General features: G+C 35.1%; 1 protein-coding gene across 3 annotated transcripts in view; it reads right to left on the bottom strand.

The window, feature by feature from the left end:
• PUM3 (pumilio RNA binding family member 3) overlaps window positions 1-14,296 on the bottom strand; it is a 48,445-nt gene that overhangs the window by 11,202 nt on the left and 22,947 nt on the right. For all 3 annotated transcript variants that reach the window (XM_036855605.1, XM_036855603.1, XM_036855602.1), the window contains exons 9-13: window positions 14,081-14,184; window positions 12,992-13,070; window positions 10,714-10,812; window positions 9,741-9,794; window positions 6,207-6,287 (exon numbers count right to left, since the gene is read on the bottom strand). In XM_036855605.1, coding sequence (XP_036711500.1) covers window positions 6,207-6,287; window positions 9,741-9,794; window positions 10,714-10,812; window positions 12,992-13,070; window positions 14,081-14,184 — 417 coding nt within the window. The remainder of the gene's footprint in view (window positions 1-6,206; window positions 6,288-9,740; window positions 9,795-10,713; window positions 10,813-12,991; window positions 13,071-14,080; window positions 14,185-14,296) is intronic.

Below are 14,296 nucleotides of genomic sequence, written 5' to 3'. Positions count from 1 at the left end.
CAAATGAAGGCTGTTTAAGTATCACATCGAAAACAAAAAGACGGGGGAGGGAAATAAATGCAGAAAGAGTCCATGGAGCAGTTACAAATAACTGCATTCTATGACATTTCCAATCAACTTAACAAGAACAGTAACCTCCTTTTCCAGTTGTTTGATTAAGGAACAAAGGCAATGTCATCCCCACCCCAACTGAGCTCCTGTGTAGATTTGGTGATATTTGCAAAGACAGAAAAGTCACTGTTTAAAAATTCGTTTATCCTACGTATTCAACAGAAAAATCATTAGTCTTTCCCTCTCTAACATTCCTATTTCTTATAACAAACCTATTATTCAAAGCCATGTGTGTCTGAACACCAGAGATTCTTCAGCACTGGCTGGGGTCACAGAAAGAATTCAGTCCAACCACCCAGCTTTACAGATGAGGGACCCAGAAAGGGGGGAGGTGACCTGCAGGAGGACGTGAGCGTGTCAGTGAAAGGGCTCTCACTAGCTCTGGTCCTCTGACTTCAACTCTAGTCTGTTTCAAAGAAAACATACACCCCATTCTTAAGGAAAGGAATTCTCCAGGAGATGATATACTCAGATCTGCTATTCTCTTAAGTGCCTACTGATTACAACGAGATTAGTAATTTCAGTGCAGGAAAAAAAAAAAAAAAAAAAAGCTAGAAAATAGGTGCAACAGATCTAACCACCTCAAAATCAATATAAATTTTCACCACTCAGAAAAAATGACTTAAAATTTCAGTACTAAAGGAGAAGACAGAAAAAAAATGTACATCACTTCATGGGGATGGGAGCTCTTTTGCAATTTCAAGGTAAACATGCCCCAAAGTAGACCCAACGTACGCATTTTTGAAAAAAGAGGTTTTTAGTGCCACAAATATGGGCTACTTTTAGTGTGGCTTTATTTAAGGTTTAACCAACTCATAAAAGAAGATAAATGCTTTAATCAGTTTAAAGAAGAGACTGAGAATGATACATAGCTTAGGCCAATTTGTACAATCATTAAAAAACCTCCACAACTTTGCTGTCCTTAAAAAACCCTCTGGGGTATTTATACCTTTAAAACAATTGCTTTAAAAAAAAACGGGGGGGGGGAGTATGCAGTGAAGAACTATGAATGGCTGCTATTTATTTTTAATTAACTTTTTTTTTCTTGGCCTAGGAGGAAAAGGGGTGGCATGAAGACAGCAATGTAGTCTTCAATGTACTTGATCTTCTCTGTGGGTTCTACACTTAAGGACTAGCGCATCGTATCTCGCTTGGGCAGGAATGGTTTCACCTTAACACAAGATGCATATAAAATCCATGCAAAAATACTACTCAAGGACTAGTGTCCAAATTCACTGAACTTTTACTACCTTTCAGTATGTAATTAAGGAATTTAGAATCTACACTTATGTTGGTCTAAGATTCTTAAAAGAGTGCAACGTTTATAAACTAACAATCATATGAAACTAAAAAATGTTTACTTAAAAATGTGGTATCATTTAATTCTCCCCCAACTCCCCTGTATTCCTGGTTTCCTACCATCAAAAACATTCTCTTGGAAAAAATAAAACAGTATGATTGATGCTATTTTATGGAGTACTAACTCATTTCTCTTTAACCTGGGTCACACACAGAGGAGAGAAATTTCTAGATGATCACCTGGAGAACACTGAGTGTCAAAACACATAGAGATAGGGAAGAGGCAGCTACAAAGCAGTTGATTTGTGCTGAATTTGGTCTCTGGGTTCAAGCTGTGTAGCCTTTAGAAAATCCTTTAACCTCTCTATACATCAATTCCCTTATCTGCAAAAGGAAATGATACACCTGCCCGACCTGTGGGCCACTACCAGGAGCAAATCAGAAAATTCACTCTGTAAACTGGAAACTGCTATAAAGTAATTATCTTCATATGAAAAACACCCATCAATATACAGCATCTTTAACTATGGAGATTAAATAAAGCTGACGGAGTCATGAGTTTGGCATCCTCAAAAGAGAAAGAACCCCAACAATGAAGGTTCAAATGTAAAGGTTTTCAATTCACTTTCCCGCTTACTTAGAGAAAATCACAAGAAGGACCACTGTTGTAATATCTTCCCCTTATGCTTTACTCTAAAGCAGGTATGTAAACAGAAGAAAAGTGCAGGAAGAACAAAAGATCTCCCTTGTGAAAATGTGTGGCCATTCTGACCTTATGTTGGACCCTTATCAGATTCTTTGGCATTCTTGTTTTGCCAACCCTCTTTTAAAAGGGAAAGGTAAAGGTCAAAATGAAAGGTGCACACTGGAAGTAAGGTTAGAGCACACATGCATTTTCAGTGGAAGAAAGAAATGCAAAGTGTAACATACATTACTGAGCACCATGCCCATCTGTGGTGCATGTTCCTCTATGGAAGGTTGTGTGTGAACAAAAAGAAACACAGGCTGACCTTAACCTTAAAGAGCTAACATCTAGCAGAAGAGGCAAGAGGAACTCTTTAAAAGTTAAAAATAAAAATAAGAGATTTAAATAATGGATAAAAACAGAAGTGTAAAAAGAAGGTTAAATCACCGGCAGTCACTGCAGCCTCTTGAGTATTTTGTTTTAAAAAATGCGGTGATTTTATACAAAAGTCCAACTTTTTGGCTGCACTCAAAAAATTGGGATGAGGTTATTAAACGTACAGAGTTTTGGTTTTTCAAGATGAAAAAGTTCTGGAGATTGGTTGTACAACAATGTGACTACACCTAATACCACTTAACCATATACTTAAAAATGGCTAAGATGGTAAATTTTATCACAATTAAAAAAGAAAAATAAATTGGAAGATCTATCACCATGGGGCTCACACTCCCAGAGGCTGGAGCCAAGGGTGGCCACCGCCTTGGACAGGGCATGTGCATTCTAGTTCCCCCCCGCCCCTCCCAACCTGGCCTGCCTCACTCATTTACCTGCCTGGTCAATGAATGTTTCTGAGTTTGTAAGCCCTGGGTCAGATCACAATTAACTGCTAAATGAATAGACGGCAAAGACAAAAATTATAAGAGCTGAGAGAACGGGGAGAGCAGGTCTGGCTGAGAGATCAGAGAACATTATCTGGAGACTGAATTGGAGCCTGGTCTTAAAGAGAAAAGGAGTGTTTGTTAGGCTATGATTTCAACCTGACATTTCAGGAAATCCAGTTACTCTGAATAGAATGCTTAGCAACACTAAATTTTCTTGGCTATTTTTAAAAGCACTGCATAATGCAACAGGTTTTGTAGTGGCTGGGCGGGAAACACAGACACACGACTCTATATAACATATGGGCAGCATATCTGGCAACCCACAGTTCTGCTAAGTAAATGCGTTTGAGAAACGAGGAGACATAAAAGAATGCTTACAGAATTATCTGGAATAGCAAAAAATAATATGAATGTTTAAAGTTACAAATACTATAAACAACCTAAATGTCCATCAACAGAAAAAATGGAAAAATCAACTGTGGTATATTCATAGAGTGGAAAACTATTTGGCATTGAAAAATGAATGGTTTAGAACAGCGGTGGGTAAACCATGGCCTGTAGGTCAAATCTAACCAGCAGCCTGTTTTTGTACATCCTGTGAGCTAAGAATATATATATATTTTTTACATTTTAAAGTGTTGCTAAACAAAAAACAAAAAACAAAGCAAACAAGAATATGCGACAGAGACCATACACGACTCACAAACCCTAAAATAATTACTATCTGACCCTTTATTAAAAAAGCTTCCTGACCCTTGATGATGACTCACAAACATATGCCAAAAGGAAAAAGCAAGTTGCAGGAGAAAACACATCACTTATATAGAATCTGTAAACATGCAAAATAATACCATAAACATCTACATATAGCAAAAGGATAAGGGAATGCATGCAAATAATAAGCACCAATCCATCACAGCGGGGGTGGGGGGGCGGGTACAAGGATATGCAAAAAAAAAAAAAAAAAATACACAAAGGGCTTGAACTTCAACTGTATTTGGCAAGTTTTACTTCTTCCTGCCCGATCAGGTGGGAGGCTGGGTGTTCACTGTTATGATTCTTTATATCTTCTGTATAGCATCTTAAAGTATGTATCAATATTCACTCTCAAAGAGCAACTGGCCAGTGCACTTACTTCCTTTTTAGAGGATCACTGCTGTCAAAGCAGTTGCATCATACCAACAATTCCAGGATCGGATTTTATAAGTATGTTTATTTTAGAAAGTAAAGTAAGTGGGAAACAGTGTGTATCCATTTTGAAAGGTGAGGGCTCAACTGACCAGGCTGTGATTTCAACCTGACATTTGCAGGAATCTGGTTACCCTGAACAGAATGTTTTGCAACATTAAGCTTTCTTGGGTATTTTTAACAAGCACTGCATACTGCAACAGGTTTTGTGGTGGATGGTGGGGGAAAATGCAAGAGCAATTAGCATTCCATAATTTTATCACTGGCTACATAGTTTAATGATACACAAAACCCGCTGAGCATTTGTCAGCTAGAGGCAAGACATCAGCAAATGAGGCCATTCTCAGGGAAAGCTGCCCTAAGTATGAGAAAGTCACTAGGAATGTGGGTTAAACAGTTGTGGGAATCAAACTGATAAGCACAAGGAATTAAAACTGTTTCAACAGCGACTTTAAGTGGGATAAATCTTTGGAAAAAATTAATCTAGCAGACAATTGTGGCAAATCCTGAAGGAAGTTTGGTTTCTCTTAAAATCCATTTGGAACAGTTATGCAAATTTTAGTTGTCATGAAAATATTAAACAAAAGCAAGCTTTCAATAGCCCAGCCTGTTTCCATTTTCATGAAACAACTTTATTCATTAGCTAATCTATGGCCTCACATTTCTGTCACTGGAATGAAAAACAATCATTATTGATTGGAGTCAAAAGGGTAATAAAGTCACAAGGAACATGTCAAAATACTCAGTTTGTAACATCAAAGTCCTGCCAACTTGTTTCTTCCCACAATCCTATCCCAAAGAAAGTCATCACAATCTTAAAACAGTCAAGGGGAAAGCTGGAAAATGACAGCAAGGGCATGAGAAATTCACACACTGGGACCTACAGCTGGCATCTGAGAAAACAAATCTATCCCTTCACTAGTTGGGACATTTTTCCTAATCACCCAGCTCTAACTGGCCCAGATAGGCTACAAAGAGGCCACAGCACCACCACAGGCCAACAGGTAAATTCTCTTTCTGAACATCCATACGCTTCTCCCTGCAGGTGGTGTGGAAGTCGCTTTTGTCACTAAGATTTCTGCAAGGGCCCCATCCATGTGTACCAACTTTCAAATGAATAATCTGTGTCTATACAGATTATGTGCTTTTTAAAACATTTCCAGGTTCGGTCCCTGCTACCAATGCTGCAATTTCTTACGCCTTCCCCCGAAACCTCTATCATACACCTAACACAACTTGCCTGCTAGAAATAAAGGAAGGAAAAATAAAACAGGATCACAGAATCTCAAGTCAGAAATGGGGCAGTCATTGCAGAAAGAAGAAAATTATTTCATAATATAGTTTTTACTTGGGTGAAGTTTTTGTAAGAGAACAGTTTTTCTGAAGGCAAATTTAGGGTTAAGTAAACCGCATTCAATTATTACCACTTTATGGTCATTATACCAGGCTAAAAAGCTGAAATGAAAAAAGGAAGCTAGTATTCTAATTTTAGTTAAAATTTTTAATCTAACTCTACACCAGCTTTCATGAAGTCTCTAAGAAGCCATCACAATTGAGTGAACTTCATCAGTTTTTCTTCTCCAGTTCAAGTCAGGACAGATGTATTGATAAGCTATGCAGAGCTAGTTTCTCCAAAGGGAGAGAAAAAAGGTCATGGATAGCTTCTGCCTGGGTGGACATGAGTTCTTGAATAACTGAAGAATTACTATGAAAATAAATTTCCGTTCAAATCTAAACACTGCATCGCTAATTTTTCTTTTAGTATGTTACATGGTCTAAAAAGTCACATTACCCTAATTTAAGCAGTCTTGTACATATTTAAAGCAACATTAATTAGTAATAATCAAGTAACAGGATTATGGTTTGTACGGGAATAAAGCAACCCCCCAAAATAGGCTTAAGGCAACTAAAAAATAAGAAATACTGGCAGAAAGTATTTACACACTTCAAAGTCTTTACACATCTACGTGTGAAATCAAACTTACACACTCACAAATGATGTATCAATTTAACTTAAATTCAAGACTATGTGAATTACTTACTGATATGATTATCTGCCTCACAAGCTTAGTATCATCAATACAGTCAAATGCCGCCAATAAAACCAAGTGGGAGTATTGGCCCTGTGGGAATTGAAAGCCAGTAAAGGTTAAAAAAATACACAGATTCTCCCTTTTCTTCCACCTAAAGAGTTACGTTAAAAGGTTATCACCCTGACAACGTATCCAGCATAATATAACGGAGATGGATAAAAGTCATTCAAAGAAATATGCTCTTGTATCAGGACCTAGTTAATTATATTCTAGGTTGAGTAAGAAAAAGACAGAAACAGATAAGCACATTCTTCGATGTTAAATAGCTGAGACTCATTTTTTTAAACTAATCAGAATATAACACCTCTCAAAAATAGGTATCCTGTTAAAGAATAGCTACTTGAAAATTAAACTCAAAGAAAATTACAGTGACAAGTGGGAAAAAAAAAACTAGAGTATTGCAATCATGAAAAAGAAAATATATAAACTCAGATATAATTATATACACAAAATATACATAATACACATACACAGAAAATCCTGGAAGGAAAAACACTGTCACCACTGGGTTGAAGGATTACAAATAATTTTTCATTTTCTTTGGTATATTGTACAATTTCTTTATAATAATCCTATATAATTAAAATAGAAACACTAAAAAAAAAAGAACTAGAAGAATATACTTATATAGTGAATATGAGAATAAGATAAAAACAACTGCTTTCAAAAAGTAGAGCAGCATGAGATCATACAAATATACATTAGGACTTTCACAATCATTACTATTGAAATAATAGAATTTTTTCCATGATGCTGATATTGTTCCAAGATTTAAAGAACTTCTACTTTATGTTAAAAAAAAAAAAGTTTTCAAAGGTTGTGGCATATTCCTTTTAAGTATCCCAGATGATGATATAAATCTTTTTTTACTTTAAGAGGGATTTGACTTTTGCTACCAGCCAACACTCATTCAGAGCCAGATCCGATGAATATGGCAGGAATAACATCTCAACTAGAAACAAATTGGAGAAAAACAACAAAGGTCTAACATCTTTACTATATATAAGACCAACAATCAACTAAAAATGGGCTAAGAACATGAAGAATCAGTTCACAAAGAGAAGTACAAATGGCTTTAAGCATATGAAATAATGCTCATTAATTAAGGACTATAATTAAAACAATGAAATACTATATCCCACCTGTCCTATACACAAAAGTGAAAGCCCTTGATAATATACTAATTCGGCAAAGGTTTGGGGAAAGGCAGGCACACTTTTATGTTGCTGATGAGAATGTAAAGTGGTTCAACCTCTTTAAGGGCAACTGACAACAACACTAAAAATTTAAAATGCGTGTACTTTCTGATCCAGCAATTGTAGTTCTAGGGAGGTATCTTACAGACATGCTTCCACATACGAACAAAGGATATGCCCTGGAGAATTATTTGAAATAAAAAACTAGAAACTAACGTGTCCGATAGTAGGGACTGGTTAAATGAACTATGGAAGTCATATAATAAAATATCATAAAGTCATTAACAAGAGAGAGGTAGACAGATGAATATATATTGAAATAAAATGACCCCTGAGATGAATTAAATGAAGGAAACAAAGTAGAGAATGTTGTGCATATAGTACACAACCACGGGTTTCTGGTTTTTTAAGTCCCACACACGGAAACACACCCAAGCGTAAAATATCTCAGGGTGAATACAGAAGGTGGAACAGAATTTAAGTGAGAAATAGACAATTCTACAATTATACTTGGAAGTTTGAACACACTTCCACTTCCCCAGCAACTGATAGAACTAGACAATGATAAATAAAATCAGTAAAAACATCCATGATCTGAAAACACTACAAACCATTTTGATCTAACTGACGTTTATAGAGGATGACACTCACATATTCTTTTCAAGACATTAACATAGACCATACATTGGTCCATAAAATAAGTCATTATAAATTTCAAAAGACTGAAATAATACAGAGTATATCAAGAAATCCCTAATATTTGGAAATTAAATACTTCCAAATAACCCATAGACCAAATCCATGGGTTGTATTAGTTTATCTCACCCCTTTAGAAGCAACTCCTTGAGATAAAAAAGACATTGAATTGTTAATTTGCTAACATCGCAATACCTTGTGGGGAGGAGGTTCTCCAAAAAATTTACTGTTGATGTAACCAAACTGTAAAATTAAAACAATCTAATTTTATTACAAAAGAGTGTCTTTTACTATTAATACCTTTCAGAACGTTTTTTTCCGATGTTATTTTATTTTTATATTTTTATTTTATGTTGGACTATAGTTGATTTACAATGTTGTATTAGTTTCAGGTGTATAGCAAAGTGATTGAGTCATACATATACATATATCCATCTTTTTTTCAGAATCTCTTCCCATCTAGATTATTACAGAATATTAAGTAGAGTTCCCTGCGCTATACAGTAGGTCCTTGTTGATTATCCACTCTATATAGTAGTGTGTATATGTTAATCCCAAATCCTAGTTTATCCCTCCCTTCCACCTAATAGAACTTTCTATTAACATTCTATTTTTACTCATTTCTAATTTAAAATATTCAAACTAAAATGTTATACAAAAAGATTTACTTAATGATGAATTATGAATCATAAAATTTTCTCATACTCTGAAAACCCCTCACTAGAGAGCCTCTTATTTCATTTTGTTACAGGCAAGTTAGCTACCTTCTACGTGGTTTTATACTAACTCTCTTCCTAGTCTTGAATCCTACAGAAGACAACAGATATGTATACAATCACAGAACACCAGTTTATCTGAATTTGAATTAGCATTTACTATATCAAGTATTCACTAGATGCCAGTAGTTCTTATTGGATTTTTCAGAGGGAAAAGTTGTTGATATCACTAACTTTAGGTCATCTGTAAATGAGAAGCTATAAAACATAATATATAAAACAGTTCAAAAACTGAAAACTAATGCTTACTACTACATATATTTTAGAATTATTATGGAAAACTATTTAGTATTTAAATACACAGAAATACTATTTTTTGAGGCAACTAATCCTTCAGAAAAAACACTTTTTATATCCTCCAATTTCATTAGAAAAGCTGTTATAGCATCTCCAAAAAAGATTCCAAAGAATTATAAAACTTAACTAAAATTTTCTTTGACCACACTACAAATTTAATCTAAGAAAAAAAAAGAGACAAGTTTCACTTTCTGTTATGTTTTGGTGGTAATGAAAATTGGTAACAAGTTTCTGAAGTGCAATTTACCTAGAGACTAAATATCAGGTCTTCAAAACTTATCTAATAAAAATGGAAAATTGCCACAGTACAATGTTAAATGAAAAGAGGAGAAAATCATTTTGTGTAAATTTAATAATATATAAAAAGACATGCATATGCATAAAAATAGATTATAACAAAATGAAACAACAAATAATTTTCTTGGTAATTTTCTGAACTCTTCAAATTTCCTATAATAGATATAAATACATTTTATTATTAAAAATAGTTAAAAGAAATATGTAGTTTTTATACTTACATTAGCCACCTTTTCAACATAAGTCTTCATTGTTTTCACAATCACTTTCCTGTCCTTAAAAAAGAAAAACTGTCTCAATGAACTTATAGCTACAGGTTTAGTTATAGATTAGCTATAGATTAAGGTATTTCATAGTTAAAAATTTTATATAATATTAAACTTTCATTGGAGTGGCATACTTTTCATTAGTGAAAATATTTATTGAACCAGAACCAAAAAATGCAATACACTATAAGAAGTCCTCTCAGAGCTATTATAATCTTAGACTTCTATGTGACAATCCATTGAGACATAAATATGGAACCATAAAATTATTAGTTGCAAGGCAAACCTAGTGAAACTACCTCCTTTTATAGTAAGAACTGAGATCCCTCTTCCAATGTCTGAACTGTCTTCAAATGCATAAAAGTCTAGCATACAGATGGCATTCAATACATTACTTGTTGAGGAGAAATTAAATTTGTATTAAAAAGTGGATGAAAGAAAAAAAGTGGACAAAATACAACTGTCTTTTAAAGGCAGAATTATACCAATCAAGGAAATGAGGATCATTTCTGTTAAGCTTCTATAATTAATATGGATCTTTACCTTTTCCCTCAAAGTACTTAAGAACCATGGGAGCAAATGCACAGCTGCTCATTTTCTTCTCTTTTCCCTCCCTCTCCCACAACAAGATCATTAAATGAGGAATCAAAGAGGCTGACAGGTACCAAAACTTTTATAAACTTAAGCCTAACATAAATAGTGTGTTTACTTGCTTGACACACCCCTCCCCATACAAGACAACCCAAGGTTTTCAAACTTTAAGAAGACTCCAGTAGAGAAGAAACAAAAGGCTCTAAGGGGAGCCAGCTTCTGTGAGGCCTTGAGGCACAACTTTGCAAAGATAATATTGTTGTGCGCAAGAGGGCAAAACCCCAAGGAGACCGAAAAAGTCTAAGGAAAGGCAAGTCAAGCCCTGAGTGCCGCTTACCTTGGGCGTGCCGTGCCACAGGCAGTGCATGGCCACTCTGGCGCCATCGTGTGTGTGCGCCAGGTATACCACTGCTTCTCGGATGGCTTCAATCATTTCCTGGGGAATAAATGCAGTTCAGGGCTTTGGTTTACTCTTTCTTGTTGCTTTTTCACAATCTGCCTACTAAGGAGCAGTTATGCACAGAGAATGAAAGGCAGAAAGTATAGGCAGCAAACAATTTCATGTTTAATTTTGTGGACAGGCATAACGTCCATACACCCTCTTCCTGGAAACATTCTTTTCCATCAAGAGCAGTAAGTACTGCTGGCAGGCAATTTCTATTAAAATCCCTGAGTTTTACCAATGTCTGTTCAAAAAAGTATGTATACAGTTGACCCCTGAGGGCAATCTGAACCAGGCGGGTCCACTTATATGTGGATTTTTTTCAGTAAATATGTACTATAGCACTACACCATCTGAAGGTGGGTAAATCCGCAATCAAAACTGCTGATGGGGAGGGCTGATTATAGGCGGATTTTCCACTGAGGGGGACGGGAGTGTCGGCACCCCAACCTCGTGCTGTTGTAGGGTCAACTGTTTACATACAGTATATTCTAAAGGACTTCTCAAGAAAAAAAAAAAAAATCTAAGAGTTGGCTGTGGGAAAAAGGGAGTTTTTAATAAAAAAGCCAGATAAAATAAATAAAATGTTCTTCCCTAAAAGAGTCATGTATATAACAAGCAGAAAACCAAAACACTAATTTTGTCTGAAAAAGTTTTTCTTTTTAAATTTATCACTGGATTACCTCTGGAAATCATATTAATAATTCACCATAAAGACACTTAAATAACATTTTTCTAAGAAATATTTAACCCTACATTAACATTTAGACTAGGCCTTTACTCAATGACCGTTAAGTAAAAACCCAATCATTAATTTATTACAAGGTAATTTTAGCTTATTTTTAATCTTTATTCCTTATTTTCAATGTATGTAATTTCATAATTATATTTGGAAGTCTAGCATATAGGACATAAGTGAGTTCTGCCAGCTAACAGCTGCAGGGCCAGTTTAGTCTATTCCCAATTTAAAAATTTATATTAAATAAATACAAAGTCTCCTACCAGGAAGGAGAAAAGTGGCCTATTTTTATCAATAAGGAACAGCAATTTCACCCTTAACTATCTCACAATCCTTTTCCAGGATAAATCTCAAGAACATAGCTTTCAGCTTACATACCTGAACTTATGAATCTCTTCAAAGCTATCCAGTTGGGGAGTTAAACATATATTCCAATTATGCTTCTTTTACCTCCAAAAGTTTTTTTTTTTAAAAAGTCTCTCTATTGAAAATGCCCCTGGGGCCACAAAGACCTGTCTGATTATTTTATATTCACACTAAGTTCCCAATGATTTTTTGCTATTACTAAAACACATTCAACATTAAAAAGATAAAGACTTTCCACTACGGAATATATTCAAATGATCATTTTCTCAGTTCTGAAAATAAAGTCCTGCCTCAGTAAATCCAGAACTGTGAGATACTGTGCTGTGCCAGAACAAGAGAGAAATCCCCCAAAGAATCAGCAGCTGCTGTGGTCACTGAACCACATGCTTAGGTAGGTGGCTACTCTTGGAAAACTATTTTGCATGTCAATTTTGAGAGGGTCAAAATTCCTATGAATGTTTAATCTGACATATTTGTTAAAAAGACGTGAGTCTCGTTACTTGGTTATCGCTTATTATTAGAATGAGAACAAATGGATGATGAGTTCACAGTATGATGAGGCAAGCAAAGTTCAGGGGACTAAATGAATTCTCATCTATATTCCCATCACTGATTTGAAGGGCAGTGCAATTAACCTTCACTCTCATGTAAGGTCCAGTTTTTCACGGTTCACTTAGTTTTACCTAAGTGTCCTCCCGTAACCTTTTAACACCAATATAATTTTTTTTTGGTATCAATACAGGTGAATTTCAAACTCCCTGAATGCTGAATATTCCTCCATGTTAGTTAATTTTCTGATTAGGTTAAGCTAGAGGATGCTCTCTGGATTATAATTAAAATATAAAAATTCAATGAAATTGATAAAATTATGGTCAATTCTACTGTCTTTCTGGCAAAAATCTAAGTGGAATTAGTAGACTTCTTCAAAGGGAGTTTAGCGCATTATCTTTTCTAAATAAGGAAACAATTCTTTAAAATTTTCAAAAGCCAATATACATCAAAGCAGTATTCCACATTTTTTACACAGTTCTACATGTTTCGGTTTAAAACCTAAAACCAAGAACTTACTGATCTCAGCTTTGGGGGTGCATAGGTAAAAAAGTCCAAGAATACTTTATGTACCAGTGAGTGCTTAATCACAGCTTCTCTGAAAACAGAAAAAAAGAAGAAAAAAAAAAGTCAGAAATGGCACCACAATAATACAGAGATAGGTAACCTCGGTCGCCCTAAAATAATCAAAACAAGTGAAATGGTTTTAGCAAATGTCATTTGTCATAAAATAAATCATATCTTTAGCAATACTAAGACTAAAAAAAAAAAAAAAAAACTTTTAGACCTATTAAAATATTTATAGGTCTTGGTTGCCATCTACAACCAAGACCAGAGTACAAGTTTCTAGTATCTAATCAGCAAATATGAAATTATCATTCAAAATACACTCGACTTTCTTAAATAAGGACATCTATATTCTTTTACACAACAATGGACATGTGATTAGAAATCCACTTGTCGACTATTTTTTAATGGCTATTTTTTTTCTGTCAAGCCTCCTTTATAATGCGTCAGTTTCATAAAATCATTTTAGCAGTTAAATCCTAAATAGATCAAAACAGTATCAGCAGTTGCAACAACACCTAATTGACCCGAGCCTCCTAGTGTGACACTTGGTGAATTCAGGTGTGCAGTGGAAGCTAATGATCGGGCACCAAAGACTTCAAGTTCACACGCAGTATCCACGTAGACGGCAAAAACATGTTGTTCTTAATGGCAAGGCACTGTTCTGAGCACGCTGGAAATATGAGCCCATTTAATCTTCATAAAACGCTATGAAATATATACTATTATCGTAATTTTACAGATATGGAAACTGAGGCACGGAGAAGTTAAGTTGCCCAAGGTCACACAGTTAGCAACTGAGAGAGGCACCAGGATTCACGCCCAGGAAGTCTGGTCCCAGACGTAATGCCCCGACCACTCCACTGTGGTACAAATTCCAAGAAGGCCAAATGCATGGGCTTTTAAGTCTCACAATCCAATTTAAATAACAGACTATAATTGGGAAACTATCCACCTTTTCTCTGCAAAGCCTATATAAAACTTTCCTCCTTCAAATGCCATTTGTTAAGAAAAAAAAAAAAAAAAAAACAGCTTCCTTACTTTTGGGCCATTGGAGTTAGAATCTGTTTCATTTCATCCATGATAAGCTCTAGTTTTTCCGGCTGTACCTTTAATACTTTGTCCAGAGTTGGGTGATCTGCTGACTGCAACAGAAGAAAAATCAAACCCCTCTAAATTTAATCAAGTTTCTTCAACTTCAGAACAAAGAAAATCAATTATTGTCATTTTACATAAACTTAAATTTTTAGATTTGCC

Source organism: Balaenoptera musculus, chromosome 6, assembly GCF_009873245.2.
Source record: "Balaenoptera musculus isolate JJ_BM4_2016_0621 chromosome 6, mBalMus1.pri.v3, whole genome shotgun sequence".
Lineage (NCBI taxonomy): Eukaryota > Metazoa > Chordata > Mammalia > Artiodactyla > Balaenopteridae > Balaenoptera > Balaenoptera musculus.
Note: the sequence above shows the minus strand (reverse complement) of the source record. Positions and strands in the feature narration are given on the sequence as shown.